This window comes from Miniopterus schreibersii (genome assembly GCF_964146895.1).
Source record: "Miniopterus schreibersii genome assembly, chromosome: X".
Lineage (NCBI taxonomy): Eukaryota > Metazoa > Chordata > Mammalia > Chiroptera > Miniopteridae > Miniopterus > Miniopterus schreibersii.
The window spans coordinates 100,383,756-100,408,444 of NC_138104.1; the positions used below are offsets into that span (position 1 = coordinate 100,383,756).

A 24,689-nucleotide genomic window follows, 5' to 3' on the forward strand; every position below is an offset into this window, starting at 1 on the left:
AAATTAACAATTTAGAGGTCTCCATGGTCTGTGTTAAAGTTGTGTATTTCTTTTGTAGTCGTAATGCATGTCTCCTTGATGTTCAAATGCAGTCCTGCTTTGGCACTTTCTTTTTTCACTTTCATTGGAAATCATTCCAAATCATTGCTACTTTCTGCCAGTAAGATGGCGTCCTCTCCATATCTTAAGTTATCAATAAGGCATAGATCACCATAACAGTGACTGTCAGGAGGGAGTGAAAGGTGGCCCGAGGGTCAATAGGAATAAGAAAATCAAAATGGAGAAATTAAAGGAACATAGGACAGTCATGGTCATGTGGTTTTGGCTATTGCATGTTGGAACAGTGGTCAGATTAAGGAACTTTGTGGTATTAACTTAAAAAAAGGGAGGGTGTTTAACATGGAGAGAGTGTAGAACTGAGGACCCTATATTTGGACTTTGGAAATTTGTTTTCGGTTCCATTGACCCCATCTGGCACAGAAGGCTCTCTCTGGCATTGAATTGATGGAAGAAATTAAAATTATCTATGCTTTACATCATTACAGCCTAAAAGTATTTCCAAAGCACAGGGACAGGCTGGTTCCACATTACCACAGTAGCTTTTACTGAAGTGACAATGGCACTTAATACGTGTTTGGGTAGCTCCTGTGGGCCTGTGTCCTTGTACAGGATCTTAGGTCCTCAACAAAGAATTTACAGCCATGCACTCTAAACACCATCAAACTAGATACGGGAGGGCTGTAGAGCCTTCTGAATATGTAGATCTGGGCAGACAGGCTCCTCTGTGATTGAAACAGGTCATTGGTTGATTGATTTGGATGTAATCTATGGATTCAAAATTGAGGTGCTGTAAGAATACATTGCCAAGCCCCACAGGTATTGCTCCCATTAAAGAAAAAAAGTTTCTCCTGAACCACATATCCTTCCATTTTTTACAGGAAATTGAGCTGTCTCATAATCTTATGGGAGCACCGTCATAGATACGGTCCATCACATAGTGAACCGTTATGTGGTGCGTGACTGTGTTCCACATTGTTTAATAATCACCATTCCAAGTATTTGTCTTTGGCCTTCAAGATTACAAGCCCCCGAGGGCAAGGATTATGTTTTATTTATAGTTGATTTCCCCAGCCCCTAGCATAATGTATGGCACAGAGAAGATATTTAATAAATGTTAGTTGAATAAATGGATGGATGAATGAATTGCCAATTAAATTACATGTGGAATACCATTTGACTACAAGTCTATTCACCATCGTTTATTCATTCAATGAATCAACTCTTTACTGAGCACCTACTATGAGCCAGGTGTTCTGCCAGTGGAGGGTATGTAAACATGGACAAAATCAATGGGGTCTTTTCCATCATAGGGATAAAACTCTAAAATTAAGTATGTTTGTTTATAATTTTAACATTATGGAAATGGGATATTCTTGTTGTCTCATAATTTTGTCTAAAGCCTCACTCTTAAGGGTAACTCTGCATATTTGCATGCAGTATGCAGGACTTTCTAGAAGAAAGAAAAAGCTATTTAGAGACCATTATACCCCCAAACCCTGTATTATTAGAAAAGACTAGACATTTGAAAAGAATTAAGTGAAGTACTGGAATGTGTGCATGTTGACAGTGCTGTGGCATTTTCCCTACTCTCCTAAAGTTGGGGAGAAGGTGACTTATTTACATCCACCCCTGTAAGAGAAGAAATTGGCATGTCTTCCACATGTCATATATTTGCCGAGCTGCTGAAATTCCAACAAGTTCCTCTAGATCAGAGAGTAAAAGAGTTCTTGGGACAACCTGTCATGTGTCCTCAGTAGTTTGAGTTTTGTATGAAAACGTGAGCACCAATATCTTTTTCTTGCCTGGATAAATCCTGAAGGAAGTAGGCTAGCTGAAGATCCAAGATGGTGAGGTGAAGGTAGAAGGGTTAACAGTTATTTAAGATGCATTTCCACTATTTCTTTTTTTGTTTTAATTGAATTTATTGGGGTGACATTGGTTAATAAAATTATATAGGTTTTAGGTGTACAATTCTATAATACATTGTTTGTATATTGTATTATGTATTTTACACCCAAAGTCAAGTCACCATTTATCCCCCCTTTACCTCTTCTACTTACCCACACCCCCCTTTTCCCTCTGGTAATCACCGTACTGTTATCTGTATCTAAGAGGTTTTTTTCCCTTCATCCCTTCACCTGTTTAACCGAGCCCCAAAACCTCCTCCCCTCTGACAGCTGTAACTCAGTTCTCTATCTATGAGTCTGTTTCTGTTTTGTTTGTTAGTTTATTTTATTCATTATATTCCACATATAAGTGAAATCATATGGTACTTTCTTTCTCTGACTGGCTTATTTCACTTAGCATAATGCTCTCCAGGTTCACCCATATTGTTACAAAGGGTAAAATTTCCTCCTTTTTCACAGCTGAGTAGTAGTCCAGTAAGGCAAGAATGCATGTTCTTGGTGGGCAAGCTAAATTGTGTGGAAGATAGCCAGATAGAAATCATCTTTAAAACATATCAACCAGGAGGGCTGCCTACTTGGGTAAGGAGACCCTGGGAGTAAGGAGTTACATGGGATATGATGCTAGGAGGCAATAGCTTAGAAGGGATTGTAAGACATCAGCCAGAGAGTACATTATTCATCTAGGAATGGTATGGTGTGTGGGACCCCAGGAATCTTTAAAGAACACAGGTTCAACTCACAGGAAGGTTAGAATTTGGAGGCCTGCCATTAAGAGAAAGCAAGACTTAGAATACAACAGTGTCAGTCACATACAACCTTTTTCCACCCACTCTTTTACCCTCAGCCCTCAACAGTATTGGAGTCAGTAACAGGGTTGGGAAGAGAATTGGAAAATCAAGGGGAGGAACTGTGAAGGAACAGACAATGTGTACACCTCCCTGCACATTTTCAAGCCAAAGGTCAGGCCTGAGCTGGGGCAAGGGAGGGGAAGACCATTGAGTTGGGTGTGAGTCTGAAGTTTTGTTTCAGGATAAATGATTTTTTAAAAAATCTGATACGGACTGTCCTAAAATATCACCAATACTTTAGCTGACTATTAAATTGTAAAATACACGGTTGTTCATTCTGGGTCTAATGGCCTGCCATGTAGTAAATGAGAATCTATAGAATCTTCCTGAAGTGTCCTCCAGGGGCAGAGAAAACAGAACCAACTGAGGATGTTTAATGGCAGTAGTTGGGGGGAAAAGCAAAGCCATTGCTTATTCAGCCCCTCTGGAGGTTAACTCATTTAATAAACTGCCTACCTGTGAAAAACACTCACGTGCGTGTGCACACGTGCATGTGATAAACATCGGCTCCTCTCATTGGCAGAATGGTGACACCCAAATGGGCCATCCGAAGAACATGGTGTCTTCATTCAGAAGGCCCTTCAGGAGTCTTCTAATATAACCTCCCAGCACATGGAGCAGGATTTGCTATCACATTACGGACAGGGAACAATAACAGCAAAAATAACCTGAATGAATTGAGTGGGCTGAACACTTTATATTAGCAATGCCTCATCGCATCCTCATTTAATTTTTGAAAGTGGTAGATAATATTATTCTCATTTTAGAAATGAGTAAATAGGCTTACAGAAGGTGAGTGAAGTGAAGGTTCATATATTTTGTGTTTGAAAATATATTTTGTGGCTATATTCTTAACTTCCCAAAGTGAACTTCAGAACTTCTGGAGAGAGAGACATACTTCCTTAGAGAAATTCCATTCCTCTATAGTATATGTTATATTATTATGAGATTCTTCCATATATTAAAACTCTAATATTTTTCTGTAAAAATTTTCCCCGTAGAGTCTGCTTGAAGTCTATTTTATCTTCTACATGGTCTCACATGGGAGATCATGGCTATTCATTAATTTATTTATCTGTTCAGTGAGGATGTTTCATTACCTAGTCTAAGTAACGCATTGTTTTAGGTACTGAAGTTAATATGATGAACTAGACAGTTTTTGTCTGAATGGAACATACATCTCATTGGACGTCTTACCACAGATCATCCCTCAGTCACTCTAATCATCCTTAGTTCCTTCTTTTTTACACTGCTAAATATGATTTTAAAAATATTTACGTATGTCTTCTAGAACACAGTAAGATACAAATACTCATATATACATATATGTTATAATGATCATAATTACAAAAACAAAAAAGAAAATCCTAAATATCCAAGATGGTAAAATAAATGATGATTAATATATCAGATAGATTATTAAGTAATCACAAATTATGTTCATGATAGGTTTTTAATGCTATGGGAAATAGTATAGAACTGTGCAAAAGTTTGATCTCAATTTCCTGTGTGTGCCCTTGTGTGGGTTTGCCTACAAGTTTTAATAGAAAGAAAAAAAAAGGCTGGAAGGAAATACACCAGAATCTTAACAATAGGTATTTACTGAATGGTTAACACTAATGATATTTTCTCTTTTCTATTTTTTTCTGTAACAAGTATTCTTACTTTTAAAGTGCAGTATGCATGCCTACTCTGTAAAGGGTGTTGCCATAGGCCCAGGAGCATCTTTATAATCAGCATAGTGGAGCATCTGCTCAGGGACTGCAGTATTTATAAATTAAAATGTGTGTGTGTGTGTGTGTGTGTGTGTGTGTGTGTGTGTAAGTGTATGGTCAGTTTTTTATTTTCCATGACTCACTTTTGATCCCATTTCCTTTCTCACTGTCATCCATATGAGTCATATCTCTCCACAGTCAGCTGAGAGCCAACCATGTTTAATAATAGCCTAAGAAAAATACACGTAGGAAGATAAACCTGCTGATGGCAAAAAGATAACCACTATGAGTTCAGAGCCCAGTATAAAATGATTTTCGATTATACCCTCTTTTGGTTCCTGATTGTCTCTATATATGAAGATCACTGATCAGTGACCATTTATTTAGCAATAGTTTTGACCATTGATGTAGAATCATAATAGCTTTTAAGAATGAATAACACATTTATAAAGACTCAAGCTCCCATTTTGAAAATAAATGGCTACTGTTTTCATAGCAATAAGTGGTTGGAAGCGAAATGTCTTTTTTTTTTTACATTATCTGCTTACAATTTGTCACCAATACTTTAGTTGTCTATTAAATTGTAAGATAAATGGTTGTGCATCCTGGGTTTTAATGGCATGGCATGAAGTGATGGCAGTAACTAATAACTAAAGAGAAATAAGCAAATGAACCAGTTTGGGAGGGGGCACAGTGTGGATTAGAATTTCTATTAGGAAAAATTGATTTGTGATTATGTAGCTGAAAAAAGAGTTAGTATTTTTGACATCTATAGTCCAATAGAAATACGGCACAGGTACTTTGTACTTTTCTAGAAAATAAAACTTTCAGAGACAGATCTATTTCTTTCTCTTTTAGCATACAAAATCTAATATTTATCTTTGGAGGCATGGCACTTGAATAGTTCATATAACTATTTTCCCAGTATCCAGTTCATCTCCATTATAGCCACAAACCTCCTTCATATGTCACTGTATCTTCCAACTTAGGCGATAATGTGGAACACGATGTAATATTTCTCATCATGTGAAATGCAGCACAACTAAACATAAGCTCAAGTCAGCAAAGATATGGGATTACATCTCAGTTCTTTTTTGGAACTTCATTTTGGAGAGACTGCTCAACCAGTATGAGGCACTATACACTGAATACTAAATTGAACCCACACTCCTGCCAAATTGAAGTCAGTGCCTCAATGTACTCAATGAAGGGGAAACACAGAGGCACACTCCTAGAGGACTGGGGCATTTCACAAGCTGGGTATATATCATTACTTAAGCAATATTTACAAATGCAGAGGGGCTGCCTTACATAAAAATAGATTATGCAGCCATTATGGATTATTACTTGACTTGCCACAAAACGTCTATGTGTCCCTAATATCCACCCCACACTTCTCTGTCAGTCTCCTGCTGTTGCCAGAATTTCCACCACCTTAGAGGATTCCACTGATCCTTCTCTAGGCAACTATGTCACTTGAAAATGGTAGTATATCAGTCATTATGGTAAATTAAGGCATAACAGAGATTCATGTATCTGATTTGTTGCACCATAATATATTTTCATATAAATATATATATATATATTCTTTTATTTATATATATATATACACATATATATATACATACATATATATATGTATATATATATATACACACATACACACACACATATACTCATTGAGATGACTTTTCTGTGTAAACTTCAAGGAGCTTAATTCATACTTTTATTACTGTAAGTGACTTTACTGAGCGTACGAATCGTAATAACGTCACCAATAAATAGTTGACGATACAGCATAAGTTGCATCAATCTTACTTCAATTCCTGCAAGCTTCATGGCTCATAAACAACATGACGCCAAAAGCACTCAAGGCCTCTTAGACAGAATTCCTGAGCAGTGTTTCTGCCTCCACTCATTCCTCCTCTCTCTCATCGCTCATTCCCCTTTCCCCCAACTGATCTGATTATGAAGTTGCCCCATGTCCTCAGAGCTCTAATAATCTCAAACTCATTCCTTCATTCTCTTATTGCATTTGCATCTCCAACAGTGTCACAGGATGGCAAACATTTCTGTTTTCCCCTAATCCTCCAGCCTATGAAACCTTTGACAAACTTCTCAGGATCACTTGTTGTCAAGTGAGGAGATCTCTTACCTTTGGCAGAGATGCCCTGGAACCTGAACTCTGGGTAGTCATCGTCAAAACCGTGGTAATGCCCAGTGCAACCCTGGCAGGGGCTGCGTCCATGTTTATCCAAAAGGAGACCCAGGACAAAATGACTATCAAGAGACTTGGGATGTACATCTGGATCAAATAATATCCCATCTGGCGTTCCAGGTGAAACTTCACCTCAATGCAGGTAAACTTCCCTGGAAGGCAAGAAATGATGATTTAAAATCCAATTTGAAGTTATCTTTCCTATTACAGACTCCCACTTTATTTAAAAAATAAGAGTATTACAGATGGATTTGGAAGATTTCACAAAATGCTCACCCTACATAAGCAATTGAGCTCTTTTCTAAATTAACTAGTAATAGAAATGACAGTATGAGAATGAGTGATCTCAAGAGTCACTGGACCAAAACCATGTGGGATATTTAATTTTCAAATCTGTGCTTTTCTGCAGCTTGATTATTTAGACAGAACTTCAGAATTTGCAAGACTGTCATAAACTGACCAGTGGAAATAAAATATTCATATTGTGTGGGCTTATAATATATAACCTATAGCATATATGTATAGCGTATAGTATACAGCATAAAATATATAATATATCACATGAACTATGTAATATTTGAAACCATTCCCTCCAAAGTAGTAAAGTTCACATCGGCTTCCCAAAGTATTTGAATAATCATGTATTTAGTTTTGAGTTCTCAGTAGCAAGAGAAAAATATATATTTGTATCAGCCATGCATATATTCTAGTCATTGTAAAACTTTCTTAGCCTTTTGCGTATTTGCTTGAGGACATTTACAATATTCCTAGAATTGGTTTACAACATTACGCTGCCAATAAAAAAGAGTTCATAACCTTAGACCTTATATGCATATATGCATTGCCCATGGACGCAGACAGTAGTGCTGTGAAGGCCTGGGGGAGGGGTGGAAGTGGGGTGGAGAGAGTCAATGGTGGCAAAAAAGGGGACATCTGTAATACTTCCTACAGTAAAGATAAATTTTAAAAAACCTTTTTATATACTACTAAGAAATAGATGTTACTTCCCCTTGCCACTTTTCCCCTCTTTAATTGGCTTGAAGTTAGAGCCCCAGAATGTAATTTGGCTTAGTCCACACAAATTATAAGAGATAGGGTTGGATTCTCCTTGGTCAGGAGGAACGCCTTGGAATCAGGTTTTAGTTACTTCATAGAAGCACCGCTGACAGCTAAAACAAGTGTTTATGGACCATTCTACTCAGCAAGGGACCTGGAGCAGTCACTGAACAAACCATCATGTCTCAGTTGCCTGCCTACAGTCAGCTTGTGGGATATCAAAACTGGGACATTCATGTGAAAAGCCATCAACTTTACTGGGCAGGCATAATCTTCCAGGTAACAGCAGATGCCTACTGTTACTACCGACTCAGATTCTCCCTCTGCCCCATGTGTCTGTCAGCACTACTGACAATGCATATCTTTAGAGCCAGTTGAATTCCCGCCAGCTGATTTTCATCCAAACTCCTATTATTGTCCAGCACTGGAAAGTACAACAGCTGTGTTTCTGGGTTTACAGTGACCTATGTTATTGTTCTTCACTTCCACTAATACAGACCTGCAGGTCCCATGTCAAAAGTGGATGCCAGGAACTGGCCAGACATTATATGTTTCCTGCATCACTTAAAGGCCTTGTACACCTCTTCTCAGACTCATTTGACAGCAGATGGTCAGCAAGAAAACAGCAGGAGATTCCCAAATCTCTTCCTTCTCTGTCTGTTTTGGAGAAATTATTTGTTTTGCTCACTGACCTATTCCAGAGGGTATGGGCATCTTATCTTGAGGGGCTTTGGAGCCAAGTCCAGGTCCTTGCCTTGTAGCTCCATTTTCTTGGTAAATATGCAGCAATTAAGGTGATGGGATATATAACCCGAGCTGCAGATGGAACCTACTTGGGTTTAGCAACTGAAAGAAAACTTACCAGTGTTGTAGTGCTTTGTGCAGTAGCCAAGTTCCTTCTCTTCTTTTAAAATAAACTGAGGCAGGGTCAATCCTTCAGCAACTTGAACTGGACCATCGCTTAACCACTCAAATATCAGGTCATTCATTGTGTATCCAACTGGAGTAAACAAATCACAGTGAAAAATTGAATGCATCTTTCCAAAAAACCTTGAAAGTCTAGCCATATAAAGAAACAAACAAGAAACTCGTCTAAAGCAGACACATGCTCAATAAGTTGAAGAGCATTTTTAATAAAATAGCTGCAATCATCATGACAACTACATGTCACTGGAGCCAAAGAAATTGAACACAGCAAGCTATTTCTGAATGATTTCTTTCTGTTTAATGACAGAATGGAATCTATAAAATCCATTTTCTTCTGCTTTCTTCACTAAATCTTTCTGAAGAACAAATAAGTAAACCAACATAAAACCATTTGGAGACTGTCTTTACTTGAAAGAGTTCTGTCAGTGGCAAACCAATTAAGACAACACAATTCATGGTGCTAGCCTTAGTATTCCAAATGAAAAACATTTTTTTTAAGTGAGAATGAATTCACCACAGGCCTAAAACATTCCCATTGCAACTTGGCCCCTCTCCTAAGGTGTATTAACTTTGTTTTCAGAAAGCTTAGGTTAAAGTCCTTACGGTCAATCCTTAGTTACTTTAGCAAGTGGAGAAGGCTAGAGGCAGGTGACCTAAGAGGAAGTTGCAGAACATGCAAATCAAGCATATTCATTTGTGCTTGTGTCTCACTAAATGGGTCCACTCATCTCAATGATTAATATGAAGTAAAACATTCTCTCTATATAAGATCATATTGTTATATGACTCTTGAACCATCCAAAGTAAGATTGTTATCAATTTACTAAACCAAAGTTAGCTCTTAGCCTCCAAGCTCCTGTTAACTAGGTCATTAAGTATAAAGTGCTTCTGGATCTTTATGCACCCCAGAAATGAAGGCTACTCTTCCTTCAGATGTCATTTCTCCTCTCCCTTTGTGATAATTGAACTGTAAAATGAGAGTGACGAGTACAAGGAATATTATGTGAGGTTTTGATTGGCCAAAAACCTCAGCATGTTTATTAAGTTTATAGATTCTTATAATTGTTTACTACAACTTAGTGACTCACCAACGCTACCCAGAATCAATGGCAAAGTCAGTTGGCATTGGAATCTCCTTTCCTCTTTCTTTGGACCACCTTTTCCATTCAAAGCCAAAAAATAATATGGAAAGCAAGAAATTACAAAGAGGACCCTGTGCAAGCATTGATGGTCTACAGAGAGAATGGCCAGCCCTATTGCAATGCTCTATGAGAAGCTGGGCATTTCCAACAAACAGAAGCAGCTCATAAAACCCCCACATCCTTGCCTGGTGAGCTTCCTGTTGGCCGCCACAATATTCTGGTCTTTCCTGAAGACCCAGCCCAGAGCAGGCAGAACAGGTAAAGAGGCGGGCAAGGAGGCGGTAATGAGAGGGTAGAAAAGTAAAGGGTAGTTTCTACCCTTCACGTTCAAAGTTAGTGGCAAACACATTACCGCTTCTTTGATTTTACTGCTTCTAGGTCCTGCAAGGACCAACCATATTTACTAATTGGAGTTTTTTAAGCCTTGGAGGAGCCTCAGATGACACCTATGTTCGCTGTTTTATAGAGAACGTAAGTGTTGGGCTGAGGCGGGGATGAGTTTGGAGCAGTAGAGAAGACACAAAGAAGGAATTGTTGTGTAAGAAAAAGTTTTTCTTAATTTCTTCTCAAGAGAAGGGGCTATTGCCCGGCCGGGCGTGGCTCAGCGGTTGAGCATCGACCTAGGATCCAGGCGATCGGGGTTCGACTCCCGGTCAGGGCACAGGCCCGGGTTGCGGGCTCGATCAATGGCGCTCTCATCATTGATGTTTCTGTCTCTCTCTCCTTCTCCTTTCCTCTCTCTGAAGTCAATAAAGATATATTTTAAATATATATATATTTAAAAAAACAAAGAGAGAAGGGGCTATTGGGGGAAAAAGAATCCATAACTTTTATTGTCAATCAGAAATTCTCATTTTATCCCTGACAACTTCTTAAAACAAAGACATTTCATTATTTTGTTTATTTCTGTAGGAAGTTTCAAGGGAAGTTTGTGGTGATTTTAAATGATCAGGAGGAAACCCTGGCACTGCCTCTTTTTTTAATAATAGTTGATATCTTTTTTATTTTTTATTATTTTTCTAAACCAAGAAGTTAAAAGTACTTCCTTGCTCTTGCCTCATTAAATCTCCTAACATCCCCATGGGTCAGTAGGACTTATTATTCTCGACATTTTACAAACAGAGACACTGACAGAGCAAGCCAGAAAAAAATTTCATGTCTCTTGACTGAGCATCCCATTACCTTGGAGGCTTTGGCAGCTTATGGCATGTGTCAAAGATTTCAGTGCATCACGGCTAGGGCACAAAGGGGACAAAGTAGATAGCATTTCTCCTTCGTCACCATGCCTTTATGTATTCTCCGCCCACCTGGGGGAGATGCCTCTTATCCCGTATCACCTTAGGCCCCTCAGTTTTGCATCCTCTGACTAAGGCTCCTGTATCTTGTCCTCAAATCAATTATCCCCCCCGCCAAAATTCCGTTAGGGTAATGGTCTATATGAGCATAAGATAGAAATACAATTTTCTGATTAGAGAGAAATTCATTATGGAGCTTGAATGACTAATAATCTTAATTTTCCCAGGAGACATGATCATTTCAAAGAATAGCTTATTCAATCAGGCATGTTTTTGAGGAAGGTGAGTTATTTGGCATTTTACTTTGAAAGATTGTCTATTAGGTATGAGACATGCACATACACTTCTGCTTGCCCTTTCATTAGGATCTTGGGAGTTGGTAAGTAGGTAGAGAATGAGACTTATAGGTGTTTTCTCCTTAATGACACACTAAGAAGACTAGGTTATTGATTAAAACAAGCAGGCAGTCATTTCAACAGCGGTGACTTACAACTCTCCAGCTGCATTGTACAAGTCTGGACATCCATTGGAAAATTCTTCAAGTCCATGGGACAGGATAAGGTCAAAGTGAGCCTTAGCAAAAACAAAAACAAAAAAAATATTTTTAAAAAGTACATTTTAAATTTGTGAGGTCTGATTCTTGAGAAACAAACCAAAAATACATTTGATATTAAAACAAAGTGACATTGATTCAAATAATGAAATCAAAGCTGTCACGCAGGGCAACGCTTTTTATTTTTAAAATTTACCATCATAGGTAAATTTACCATCATAGGTAAATTTTAAAAATAATATAAATTTCATTGTAACCCCCTACTTTCTATTTCCCATCTTCCAAACTCTGACTCCTACCTCCCCAGTGGTACTGGCCACAAGCTTATTCTAGATTCAACAAGAGCATTGAAAAATAACATAATGAAGACAATGGGCTCTTACCCATAATGCTGTCCAAAATACATAAAGTTTATACTGTTTTAGATTTATACTTTGGACGGGTGGACTTTGCTTCGGTGACAATAAAGGATGTGATAAGCATATTTGGTTGTGATGGAGTATAAGTTCTCCTTCCATCAGATGAGCAAATGTTGACTCCAGTGTCTTTCCATTTGCTAACTTATGTGGGTGAGTTAACACTATATTGTAGCATTCATTCGAGAATTTTGACAAATATGGAGCCCATAATCCTTGAGCTGAAAGAGAAACATTTCAGGATAGTGGCTTGTACGTAGTCTTCATCTCTCTGCATCCAAGAGGGCTACTCTGCTCCCCCTCCCTTTTGCCTTAACTTTTCTGAGCCCCCGTGGGCTCTGACCAAGCCTATATCATCCGGATATTGTGTGAGCCGCCATCTGTCCCACCATTTCCTCCTCTAGTCCTCAAGGAGATGGTGCCACCTATGGCTCCAGCTCAAGAAGGAAATTAAGGAAGAGACTCAGCATATCTGGGGGCCCTTCCCAGTCATGCGTCAGACTGTCTCTGTCCCCTAAGCATGACCTTAAACTTGGTAAACACTCATCTCCTTGTCAAGCGATGGGATGGGATAAAATGATGTTTATTCCCATTTATCTCCAATACCAGCATCCCTGTGATTCTCAAGTTCACTGCACCAATTCCTGTTTATTTTCTCCGAAAAACCTTTTATATCCATAGACCCTTGTGACTGTGGCGCTGTAACCGAAACTCTCCCTTGCTGGCATGCTCATTCTCACTCTCCCCTACTGGTTCTCTTCCCCCCCCCCTTTTTTTCCTCTCTGCTTCATTTTATACATTCTATATAAGATGAAACAAAAAATTAGTGACATTCAAATCCTAAAGACTTTTAGGATTTGAAGTGAGATTAGACAAAGAATCTATGCTGACAATCTTCAAACTAGTTAAAATACAACAGTGATTAGGAAAAGCAAGATACAAAACAGTGCAGTGCCATCTCAGTTTTGTAAAAATATATTCTCATTCTTGGAGATAAGCACAACACTATATCAAGAGTAGATATTTTTGGTTAGTAGGATGATTCATATTTTGTTTTTACTCTTTATTATGCATTATCTGTATTGACAAATGTAGGTTATTTGAAGATGTCTTTCATGTAATTAAATACATCTTGAAACAACAACTGAAAGGGGAAATTATAAAATTCTGTTTTATTCAGTAATCTGCTATTGTTATAATATTTTTATTATTATTTACATTTTGCCATAAACATACAATATTTTACCTTCATTGCTAAATAAGTTACCTAGCTTCTGTGGGCTATTCTAAGAACACAGATACCATGTTTCTAAATGAAAAAAAATTAGATTTTTGAGTTCTTAACAACTGACTTAATCACATTTTAGACAAGAAAAATAATTTTTGTTAATTATGGAATTCATTTAGAGATATAGATCATTAAAATTTTTTCCCAGCATAGACTTTTTTTTTTTTAAAACACAGTTTTATTGAGATTAATGCCATGGACTCTTTTAAATAAAAGCAGAGTAAAAGGATCAAAATGAAGATCTCTAGTAATCAATTAAAAAATACCTGACACTTTATAAAGGAGTGAAAACCTCAAAAGAATCTCTGGGTTTAAAACTGTTATTAACACAAGGAGAATCTATTTATTCTTTCCTATTTTTTAAAGAGGAAATACTTTCATCAAATAAAAATATGTTCATCCTACAAAAATAATCAGTAGGCATGTACATAATTTAAGTGAATCAAACCCAGGAAATCTAGAAATTTCTTACTTATGAGAAATTTAAAAATAATAAGAGTGGAAATAAGTAGAGTTTAAAAAGTGTGCAACATGGAATTCAACTGTATTTTGTTGGCTATTGGAAACAACCCAATTTTAATATTCTTAATCATAGGTTTGCTGAATATGACTCTTTTGTGAGACGAACTTTTTACATTTATTTAGGGAGCAGAAGCCTCACACACAATTATTTCCACCTTTGTGGCAGATCTAACAATCCTATTGGGGTCCAGAATTCTTGGGGTCAAAACTATTATCAGCATGGAAAACCCCACTGAGAGACATTCCCAACAAGCATGAAACTGTCTCTGAATTTGGGCTCAGCTGAGAACTCAGCAGGTATTTCCCTCCTTCCTTATTTGTTTTCTAATTTCCTTTCTAGGTAGGCTTAGTATTGGAGCCCAATGGGTGCCAGTAACAAGGAGGAAAGTTAACAGCGTCACGGTTTGCTAAATCAGGTCGTCAGCTGAGCAAATGGGAAGCAATTGTAAAGATGGAAATCAGTCCTGCCGAGCACATAGTTTTTGACGTTCAGTTTACTACACATCTGCAGGCCTGAAATGCAGGCTTGCCCTTTACTTATTTTTTCCCTTTTTCATTGAAGTTACTATGAAACACAGTGAAATTACACACATATTAAGCTGTACCGTGATGACTTTTTATATCTCTATCCACCCATTTAACAAGCACCCAGATCCAGATTTAGGATGTTCCCAGAACATTCGCTGGTGCTCTCTTCCTAGTCAAGAACCTTCAAAGGTAACCAGCACTGCTTTTCTTTTTTTTTAAGCTTTTTTTATTTAAAAATGCTTTTTGGGAAACATGAGCCTAATATTTTGTACAGATGCAGAAACGGCATCAAATAAGACTGACCCATACGGCATCACCCTAAAATGTGAACAATTTTTATCTCCTTTACTCTGAATCTCCATCTATTTTGGTGGGTCTCACAGAAAGTATTTTAATTGAGATTCAGGCTGTTTGCTGGCAGACACTGCCTACAGCATGTCAGGTTTGTTCTCTCCTCTTTTTCATAATTTAAAATATTAAGGCCATTGCACCTGAGGGCAGTGAGCTGACGCTGCCCGTCTCTCACTTGATTTTTGTTAAAGAACTCATTTCCTGAAGCATTATCACACATCCCCCCCTGTCATAGTGGCCACGGTACAAGCTCCCATTTGCACAAGGGAAGGAATCAAGTTTCCTTACAGAGAGGCCCTGCTTCTTCACTGAGAGGAAGAGGCTGAGCAGACATTTCCATCCGAAAGGCAAGAGAATAAAACAAAGCATAGGAAGTGAGTTTCCCCAAATCTCACTTCCCTTCAGTACTACTCTCCTATTCAGTTCACCTTGCGTATAAGACCAGTTCTTGGGTTTATGCCTCACTTAAGGTTTAGATGACTAATAGATGCAGACATTGTAAATTGGTTCTCCCCTATTACAATGCAAGACCCACGAAGGCTGGGACTCTGTCCTTTACCATCTAAAACAGTGGCTGGCACAGAGTAAGTAGTCAATAAATATTTGTTGAACAAATGAATTAATCAGTGTCCTAAAGCTCTGTGGGAGAATCTCAGGCTTTTATCCTGCAGAAACGGGAAAGGATAAGGGGTTTAGAAGAGTGGAGCCTGGGCATCAAAGCCCATAGGGTGTTGCCAGATTACAAGGCAGGCAAAGGAAGCCCTCTAAACTTGCCCGTTCCCTTCTGTATGTCGCTAGCATATTCCCACTAGAAATAAAGCAAATCATGCTGAAGGAAAGCCAGGGAGCTCGGGCCACCTGTCTTTGAGCCTTGGTCAGGTAGCTGGGTCCATGGCTGGGACTGTTTTCACATTGCCAGAAGGGGTCAAATTAATTACTTAAGTTTACAACATTATGGTGTACAAAGGCACCTTGATTTATAAAGGAACTACTGGTTCATAAGAAACTCAGTAGTATTAGAATTGGGAGTCTGTTCCCCGTGAAATATTATTGGGGAAAAGAAAACCATCTGAAGAGAAAACAAATTTTCAGATAGAAATACAAATTTTAATGAATGATCTGCTTGCCTGAAGCAAAGATTGCCGGTGTACTATTTTAGGAGAGTTAATTCTAATGGTTAAAGTAGTCTGTCTTGTTTGGAAAGTGAGCACAAGGGGATATTTCTGTGTTTTTCAGGAGAAGCAAGAGAGTCTCAAGTATATTGCTATTGTTTCTTTGTTTGAGGACCACATTTAACACATTCTATGCAGCATACTACAAACCCTTAGCAGTTTACAGGTAAATCAGAGGGTGTAGAACCTATGGTGCTTTTTTAGGATTAAAATACTTAATAAGGAAAAATTAAAAGATTCTGAAAAGTGATGATGATGATGATGATACCTGCTATAGGCCAAGCACTGTCATTATTTTACAATCATGGAGTACCATCACAAAGGCAGATAGCATTCTCACTGCTTTTGAGATAAAATTAAAGAGGTTAAGCCATTTTCCCAAAGTCAAAAAACTAGTAAGTGACCAAAGTTAGATATGAACTCAACTTTAACTGATGTCAAAGTTCATTTATTATGTTCCACTCTACCACATTTCCTCCTTAGAAAAATAATCTATTACTAATTGATCATCCTCTTTTATCTGTGAAGCCAGCAGAGTGGGTTGTAGACTCCTTAATTGCCTTGTACCTGCTCAGAGATACCCCTTTCATTTTTCTTCAGACATTTAGACTTCTCATTACCTGTCCTTTTAAAAAAACCCTCCACCCTTCCCCAGCAGCCTCACAGAGTAGAAGCATCATTGACTATGGATCCAGGGAACTGGGTGGTTGACCCAGCTTACCCATAAATAGCTGTTCAACCTTGACTAAATCCCTGGGCCTCATTCTCTACCCAAAACCCCATGCTGTTCAAAATTTCTCTGATTCTAAACTGTGAGTGAAGGTGACCAGCTTAAAGGATTTCCTCTTACTGGTGAATTTACATGCTTGAGTATGATGAAAGCCTTAAGTGCAAGTTATAATGCTTCTTAAAGTAGGAACTTTCTGGCACTCTGGGTATATAGGTGAGATGTTTATTGTCCCGATATGGCTTTGGCATCCATCATCCTGTAACACATTCTACTCCTTCCCCAAGAACATAAGGACAGCCTTTCTCTGCAATGTAGGTCTGTTGAATCTTTCCTCTCAGTTGTAACTTAAAATTTCTGAACCATGTCACATGCTAACGTCAGAGAGATTTGACAGGATGCATCAAGTATTGAACAAGAGTGTCATCTTAATCCATCTAGACCTTAAGTGAAATTAGCCTGGGGGCAAGTTAGAAGTCAAGTTAAAAGTGCATCATTAATATAACCCATACGTGGGAAGAGGGGTGGGAGTTAGGGAGTCAATGGATTAAAAGACACTGCTAGGCTGGTTGTCTGATCAACATATCCTTTAACACAGTGGGTTTCAAACTCTTGTGGACATAAGTGCCATCTGAGGGGTGAGGTGGGAATGCAGATTCTCTGGCCCTCTTGATTAGCAGCCCAGGTAGTACCAATGCTGGTGTCCTGGAGCACATTTTAAGAAGCACTGTTTCAGCATGTTCTAAGGGATGACTTTAATTACTGTCTACATCAGCGATTTTCAACTTTTTCATCTCATGCACACATAAACTAATTAGTAAAATTATATTTTTTACTGATCTGACAAAAAAAGGTATAATTTTGATTCATTTATACCAGATGGCTATTGTTGTGTTGGCTGTTGTCATTTTTTCACTTGACAATCTCAGGGAAAAGAGGTCGGTGCCCCTGCCTGAATGGTCAGGTATTGCATGTTTTAAACATTCTCGTGGCACAATGATGTACTTCTTGTGTCACACCAGTTGAGAATTGCTGGTCTACATGACAGACTAAAAGAAGAAAATCTTAAAAGGGAAATAGGAAAGAAGATTGAGAAAAGGCTCTGCAATTTTTCAGTAGCACTAGCACTGTCTTGGGAAATACTACTTTCTCCTCGAAACCAGCGCAGGACAATTAGGCTCAAGTGACTGGACCAGGGTTAATGACAGAGGGGATTAATCAGGGGCCTTGGTCACAACGGAGAGGCATGCAGGTAAAGTCAGGACAGTGAAACCAAGGTTAGTCCACTGGCAACCAAGAAAATGGTAGGTGTGGCTAGAAAACTGGGATAGCTGCTAAGAGAGGTGGGAGGACAGTTTCCAGGTGCCACCGAGAGGAAACCAGACCAGCATGCCCGTTAACACACGCGAAGGTGCAAAGGTAGGCAATGGTACTCTACTTAGGCTGGTGGCACTGTGTCAGGACACTGTCTCTGATCTCTGACTGGAAAATCAGCTATGAACAAACTTGAGAGGAAGTTGGGGAGGTGGCTGCCACATGCATTGGATTAGCCTCAACTAAAAATTTACGAAAGCTCATGGTACTGGTCAGGGACGAGGGCAGAATTTGCAGCAGGACCAGTTCTAGGTCTTTAGTGAGAGGAATTCGTGTTAAACAGAACTCTGCCTGAGTTATAATCTAGTACATCCATTCAGCAATTTTTGGCAAGCATTTATTGGACCCCATGCATATCAGATACTTGAAAGAACAATTTCTCTCAGGAAGGAGATCATAATTTAATATCATTAATATATTATTAAGATATATGTTAATATATTATTTTAATGGAATGTATCTCAGTAGTTGCACATTTATTCTTCAACTCTTTAGCATTGTTTCTAAATCCCCATTTAAAGAAGCCTTCCTGATTATGTAAAAAAGACACACATGAACTGAATCAAGAAAAAGACTTTTAATTACTCCCTTGGTGCCTACATAAGTGCTGACAGTGATCGGGTAAGTAGATAATCTACCCTTACAGACCTAGATCCTTAGAGAGCCCTTTGGGTTTATCAGGGAAGGTTTTGATCCGTGGAGAGCAAAAACCAAGTTCAGCTAGAGAGGCAAGAAATGAAAAATTTTGTCATCTTCTGAAAGCTCTGTAGTTAAATGACTTCTTTGAAGCCACTCATCATAGAGCATAGCGCAGGTTCTGATCGCTCCAGCCCTGAGCTGTTCACCTGGCCCATAGACAGGCAGAGATGTGGCGGCACCTGGGAAGGCTTTCCGCATAAGTAATGGTTGAAAATGCATGCTGTGTAAATTATTTAGGAGTTCCAGGAAGATCCCAATGCCTGTCCTTGCTCAAACACCTTTCAACTCTTAGCTCTATACATCATCAACTAATAGACATTTAGCTAAAAGCTCCCATGACTGTTAAATCTATGGAGAGAATTCTATTTCAAGTACTGTTAGTCATGTCTTCCTTTGTGTATATGAGTTAATAGATTCCCAGATTCCCTACCGATATTCCCAACAGCACACTTTGATACTGAGAGTAGCAAACAGAAGGGTGATACTGGATGGAAAACAGGGTTCAGAACAGTGTGGCAATGGAACCAGAGATAAATTATTTTTTTCATTATTGTCTAGGGCTGAACCTAAGCCCTAAGTTGGTCCTAAGCTGTATGGTTAGACTCTATCATCTTCGTTAATTCCAAATAAGAAAGTGTAAGACCTGTTTTTCCCCATTGACCTTGGGATTTGGAGAACATGAATGGCAACACTGCTGATTCATCAGCTGTTTTACTCCTTTCCCCTGACTAAAATGCCAGTGGCTGACTAGGAAGGCCCATGTTTACCAAACATTATAAAGCTACTGCAGAAAATATCCGTATACATTGAGAAATACTAGCTGAGAAGGACAGAAATACAGTATCTTTTCCCATCTGTGCCTGGTCCCTTCAGAAAATGTGCACACATATGGTTTGCCCATGTTAATTAAGCCCAAATATGGATAGGATTCAACTTGGAGCGCAACTGATAAATCTGCAGCTAAAACTTTTCCAAATGCTCTGATGTTTCCTGAACAAAATCTTTTGAAGGTGTTAAATTGGAGGGGGCTAAATTGAACACTACCAGAATGAAGAGCTCAAAGTACCAAAGATTCAAATAACCAATACTGCCCACATTTTAGTTACATTTAAAATTTCAAAGTCATTTTATTTCTAGTATTATTTATACACCCAAACATTCATGAAACTAAAATGTCATTAACCTGCACATTAAAATAGTGAGGACTGACTTGTCCATCCCATGGTCACTATGTGTCTAAGTTCACAGGTATTGAATGGTGACATTGAGGTGAAGAAAGAGAGAAAAGCACTGTACAGCAATTTTCTTAACATTTTATTTGGTATTATTTTACCGGCAAAACAGAAAGAGAACAAGCACTTGTGCATTGAAAATATGGTTTTAAGAAAACTAAAGTAACTTTATGTCTGCTGACAGCTGAGGGTAAGATTGTGTTACTTTGCTGGTCTTTGGCTGCATTAATACTTCTAGTGTGGTAACTGGCAGAGTTGTGGCCGTGTTTCTGGTGGCAAAGGTTGGAGAGAAAACAGCGTCCTGGTCAGACGGTAGGATGGTCCATCCTTGGTTAGATAACACATTGAAATTAGGCACCATTCCTCAGTTTACTCTTAATAAGCAGCTAAAGAGGAGGCCCAAGCCATTATGTAAAAGAAGATGCAACTATCACTTCTGCTATGAGCTGCATGCCTCCCAAAGGGAGGAAACCCAAGGCAAGGCACCCATCTGCTTGGGACTAAGCATGGAAGGGGAGCGGAGCCCGAGTGTAACACATACTGAAAAAGAAACATCCTATGTATGGGTTAGGAAGACTAGGGAGAACTATGTAAAGAGAAACATCAAATAAAACATCTGTTTTATTGTCCTTTGAAAGAAATGACCAATCAGATACTGGATGGGCTGGCTCGGAGTGTATGTCACGTGTGGAGCTTCCCATAATTATCTATGTCCGTAACTGCCTTTCAGTGACTGTCCAATGATAAATGTTGTATCGTCTTCAGGATAGATGCTGGTTTGTAATTTTTAAAAAATTTATCTTTATTGTTGAAAGTATTGCAGATGTCCCTTTTTTCCCCGTTGACCCCTCCACCCCACCCCCAGGCCTCCAGCACACTGTTGCCTGTGTCCGTGGCTTGTGCATATATGCATGTAAGTTCTTTGGTTAATCTCCCCCCACCCACTCCCCCACCCCCACCTTCCCTCCGAGAGCCGTCAGTCTGTTCTATGCTTCTATGTCACTGAGTCTATTTTGTTCATCCATTTATTATGCTCTTTAGATTCCACATATGAGTGAGATCCTGTGATATTTGTCTTTCTCTGCCTGGCTTATTTCGCTTGGCATTATCATCTCCAGGCCCTTCCATGCTGTCCCAAAGGGTACGAGATCCTGGTTTATAATTTTAAAGGCCACAAGCAAGGATATCTGAGCTTTGAGAATGGACAATTTTTTCCCATTTTAAAATGGAACACCTTTCCTTTGGGTTATGTGCTATGAGAATGTGCTAAAGTAATTCATGTGTCTCACGAGAACCATAGTGATATTATGTGTGTTTATTTTGGGATTGATGCCATCCAGGGAGCCTTTCAAAAGCAGCACTATGGGCCAGGGAGAAGCCCTTGTCAACATAAGTTGAGCAGGCTCACCAGGACCTCTGAATTTCCTTTGGCTTCCTGCCACAAGAAAATTCAGGTAATGAGTAATAGCAGATTAGCCCTTCAACTCTGCTGGCTCAAATCTGCCATGTGATTTCCTTTAGCCTACATATCCAGATAATAATTGTCTCAGCCAACCACTTTTGTATAATTGTGTAAAAGTATATAAGCCTATAATTCATTAACACATTCAAAAATAGTATCTCATGGATACTGCTGCTGATTGAATCAGAGGGTATAAATGATCTAATTGGCAATTGGGAAATTTCTCCTTAGGGAGTTCAGTATTGAGTACTTGTAGTTGTATAAACTACATGTTGAATGTTAGGCTGCCTCTTAAACTATAGGTAGTCCAGTTTTCGCTACCCCAAGCCAAAATCAGGCTCCTCTCCTCAGGAATTGGATATTCAGTTTGGGAGAGCAAGGTTCAAAGATCTCGAAGTACTTTGAGATAGGTACCTTAAATTTAAAACCTCCTTTTGATGACTCCCCAGATCTGAGGGACATGAGGAACCCACTCTTAATTCCTCAGAAGGAATTCTGTGGTTTGGGAAGGAAGAGATCATTTTGAGCTATAAACTTATGATACAGCTAAAGGAGCCTCAGACTTCATCTGATCTCCTGGTTCAAACTCATTTTATAGATAAGAAAACTGAGACTCAGAATAAGTTACTGGGGTTATAGAGGCTGTTCTATAAGCCTGGAGGATACAGTATATGATGGAAATGTGGAGCTCCTGATGCCTTGAACTACCTTCTCAGTATTGTTCTTTGCACCACTTTTTTAAAAAATATATCTTTATTGATTTCAGAGAGAGGAAAGGAGAGGGAGAGAGAGAGAGAAACATCAATGATGAGAGTCACTGATCGGCTTCCTCCTGCACGCCCCCTGCTGGGGATCGAGCCCACAACCCGGGCATGTGCCCTGACCGGGAATCGAACCCCGATCGCCTGGATCCTAGGTCGACGCTCAACCGCTGAGCCACGCCGGCCGGGCTGAGTCCATCGTGTACAGAACACACTTTCTAGACTTTAATACTTCTACCCTCAGCCATGCCTTTTTTGAAAACTACTCTCCAAAAATCCTCCCTCTGCACCATGTAGCTCAGCTCCTGCTGAATCCACCAGCGTATGAGCATTCTAGTGCCTCCCACCTTCCCAGCCTTGCTTGCCTCTAGGAAGAATGGAATCATCGTGGTTTCCATGGCATTTCCCAGCACTTCTCCGAAGCCTCACTACTTAATTCCGATGTGGGCTCTTATGTTACAGTCATTAATTACTGCATTAAGTTAAGTCACAAAACTGATGAGCATTTGGACATAGATTTAGAAAATGAGAATGTCATTTTGCCTGGATTATAGAATATAAAGGTAAACATGGTCCAAATAAGCACAGAGAGAAGAAATCACAGCTTTTTATAGCTGCTTTCTAACAGAAAATATGGGCTTATGTGTATCATCAAAACTGAGAGTAAGAAAATCAAAGTATCACCGTTGGTAACATTTAAACGGTTTAGTTCACTGTGCAGTTTATTTTCGGCTCTGACATCTAAATAGGGAATGTTCTTTTTTCCTTTACCTTAAAAATCATTCTATAACTAACATTAGAATCTTTTGAAGTTCTTGCATCAGATCTTACAATGAGTCAAGGATGGGAGGCTATGTGAAAAACGTCCTGTCATGTGTGTAGGTAGAGTTGGTCATTAGATAGGATTGTTTGGAGAGCACCATTGGATATCTGACTAGAAATCTACATTCCACCCACTCTCAGTGGTGCCTGTAACCTATCATTAGAGGGAGAAGGCAAGTCAATCCCCAAAAGTTCTCTATACAACTCAAGTACTGCTTGGAAGGCTGAGTCATCAATACCTGGAATTATGAATGGCATCAAAAGGGATTAACAAGCAAATCACCTCCAACATCATAAATGAATATGTTTTAGTTCAGATAAAGTTTCATGATGAGTATAGCAGATACCTTGATGATACGAGGTGCTGTTGTGGAGGAACAATCCTATAATTATTTATGGTTTGGAGGACTTTCTGCAGTTGGAGGGTCACAAAGGCCCCCAGGTACCTATCAGTCAGATAAGAAGACACTGAAGGCAAATAGTATTTCCTTAACAACATTGCTATGGCCACACCCATACTGGAGGCCTGCAGTAAACCTTGAAGCAATTGTTAACAGTTGGAAAGTCATAGCTTCCTTAGAAAGATAATGGCCTTTTCCTCTAAACAAACAAACAAAAAGGAGTTTAACCTAATACACGAAAGATGCATTCAGTTTTAGGGGGATTTAAGGACCCCTGGAGTTTTCACCTAGTCCTCAGATTAAGCACCCCTCCAGGAGTGGGTCAGTGCCATCCTTAATGTCTGGAGTTTATAGGGATCTGTCTTGGTCAGTTTATTCATTGTCTTAGAGGCTGGCACAGAAAGCACAATCATCAAATTACAAGAAAATACCCAGGGGCCCTAGAGTGTATGGCAATGCCACTTTTGACTATCCATATAACAATCATCTCTCTTTCAAAGCTCAGGAAATAGAGGTTCAGAGACATGATAAATTTCCCTGGGTCACACAGCTAGTTCTGAAGCCAGAAACTAGAGCCCAAGTGCATTTGACTCTAAAACCCATGTCTACTATAGTGTCAGAAGTAACCAGGCTAGCATTCAACATAATGCTCAGAATAGGCCCTGAACTGCACTACAAGCTGAAAATTGCTAGATGAAGAGCCCTTGGTGCTGAAGCAGAACATGCGGCAAAATTAGATCAGCAACATAGTGTTGGGGGGCAAACATCATTCCCTAACTCTGATGGGACGGGAATGTGTGAGAGTGAAGCAATGACATAACCTCTCCTCTTTCCAAAAAACAGGGGCCATTTGTTAAATGTAGGGAAAAGTGACTAATTTAAGTTGTAACAAATGTGATTTAAGATAAGGAAGAATTTCTGCACCATGTTAGAGTAACATTATTACTATAGGATCCAAAGGAAGAATATAAAGAATATAAAATGTCCTTCTCTGATGGTCTTTGAAAATAGAATGAGTTTTCAACAGGTTGCCTGAAGGTAAGGAGTTGGCTTAATGAGTCTCTTCAGCCCTTTGATCCCTGTGATAGTAAAATATTTCAGAAAGTGGATATACTATGTAAGCTACAAGTGCTAAATAAAAGTACCAAATAGATTTTCCATTTTGAAAATCAATTGTTGCATCTTGAATTTAAACAGTCTTTTCAGACATTTG

The 24,689-nt window shown here is 39.0% G+C and overlaps 1 protein-coding gene across 3 annotated transcripts in view; it reads right to left on the reverse strand.

The window, feature by feature from the left end:
* Nucleotides 1-24,689, reverse strand: part of GLRA2 (glycine receptor alpha 2) — a 157,690-nt gene that overhangs the window by 80,956 nt on the left and 52,045 nt on the right. For all 3 annotated transcript variants that reach the window (XM_081125441.1, XM_081125439.1, XM_081125440.1), the window contains 3 exons: nucleotides 11,659-11,741; nucleotides 8,667-8,804; nucleotides 6,686-6,900 (listed from right to left, as the gene is read on the reverse strand). In XM_081125441.1, coding sequence (XP_080981567.1) covers nucleotides 6,686-6,900; nucleotides 8,667-8,804; nucleotides 11,659-11,741 — 436 coding nt within the window. The remainder of the gene's footprint in view (nucleotides 1-6,685; nucleotides 6,901-8,666; nucleotides 8,805-11,658; nucleotides 11,742-24,689) is intronic.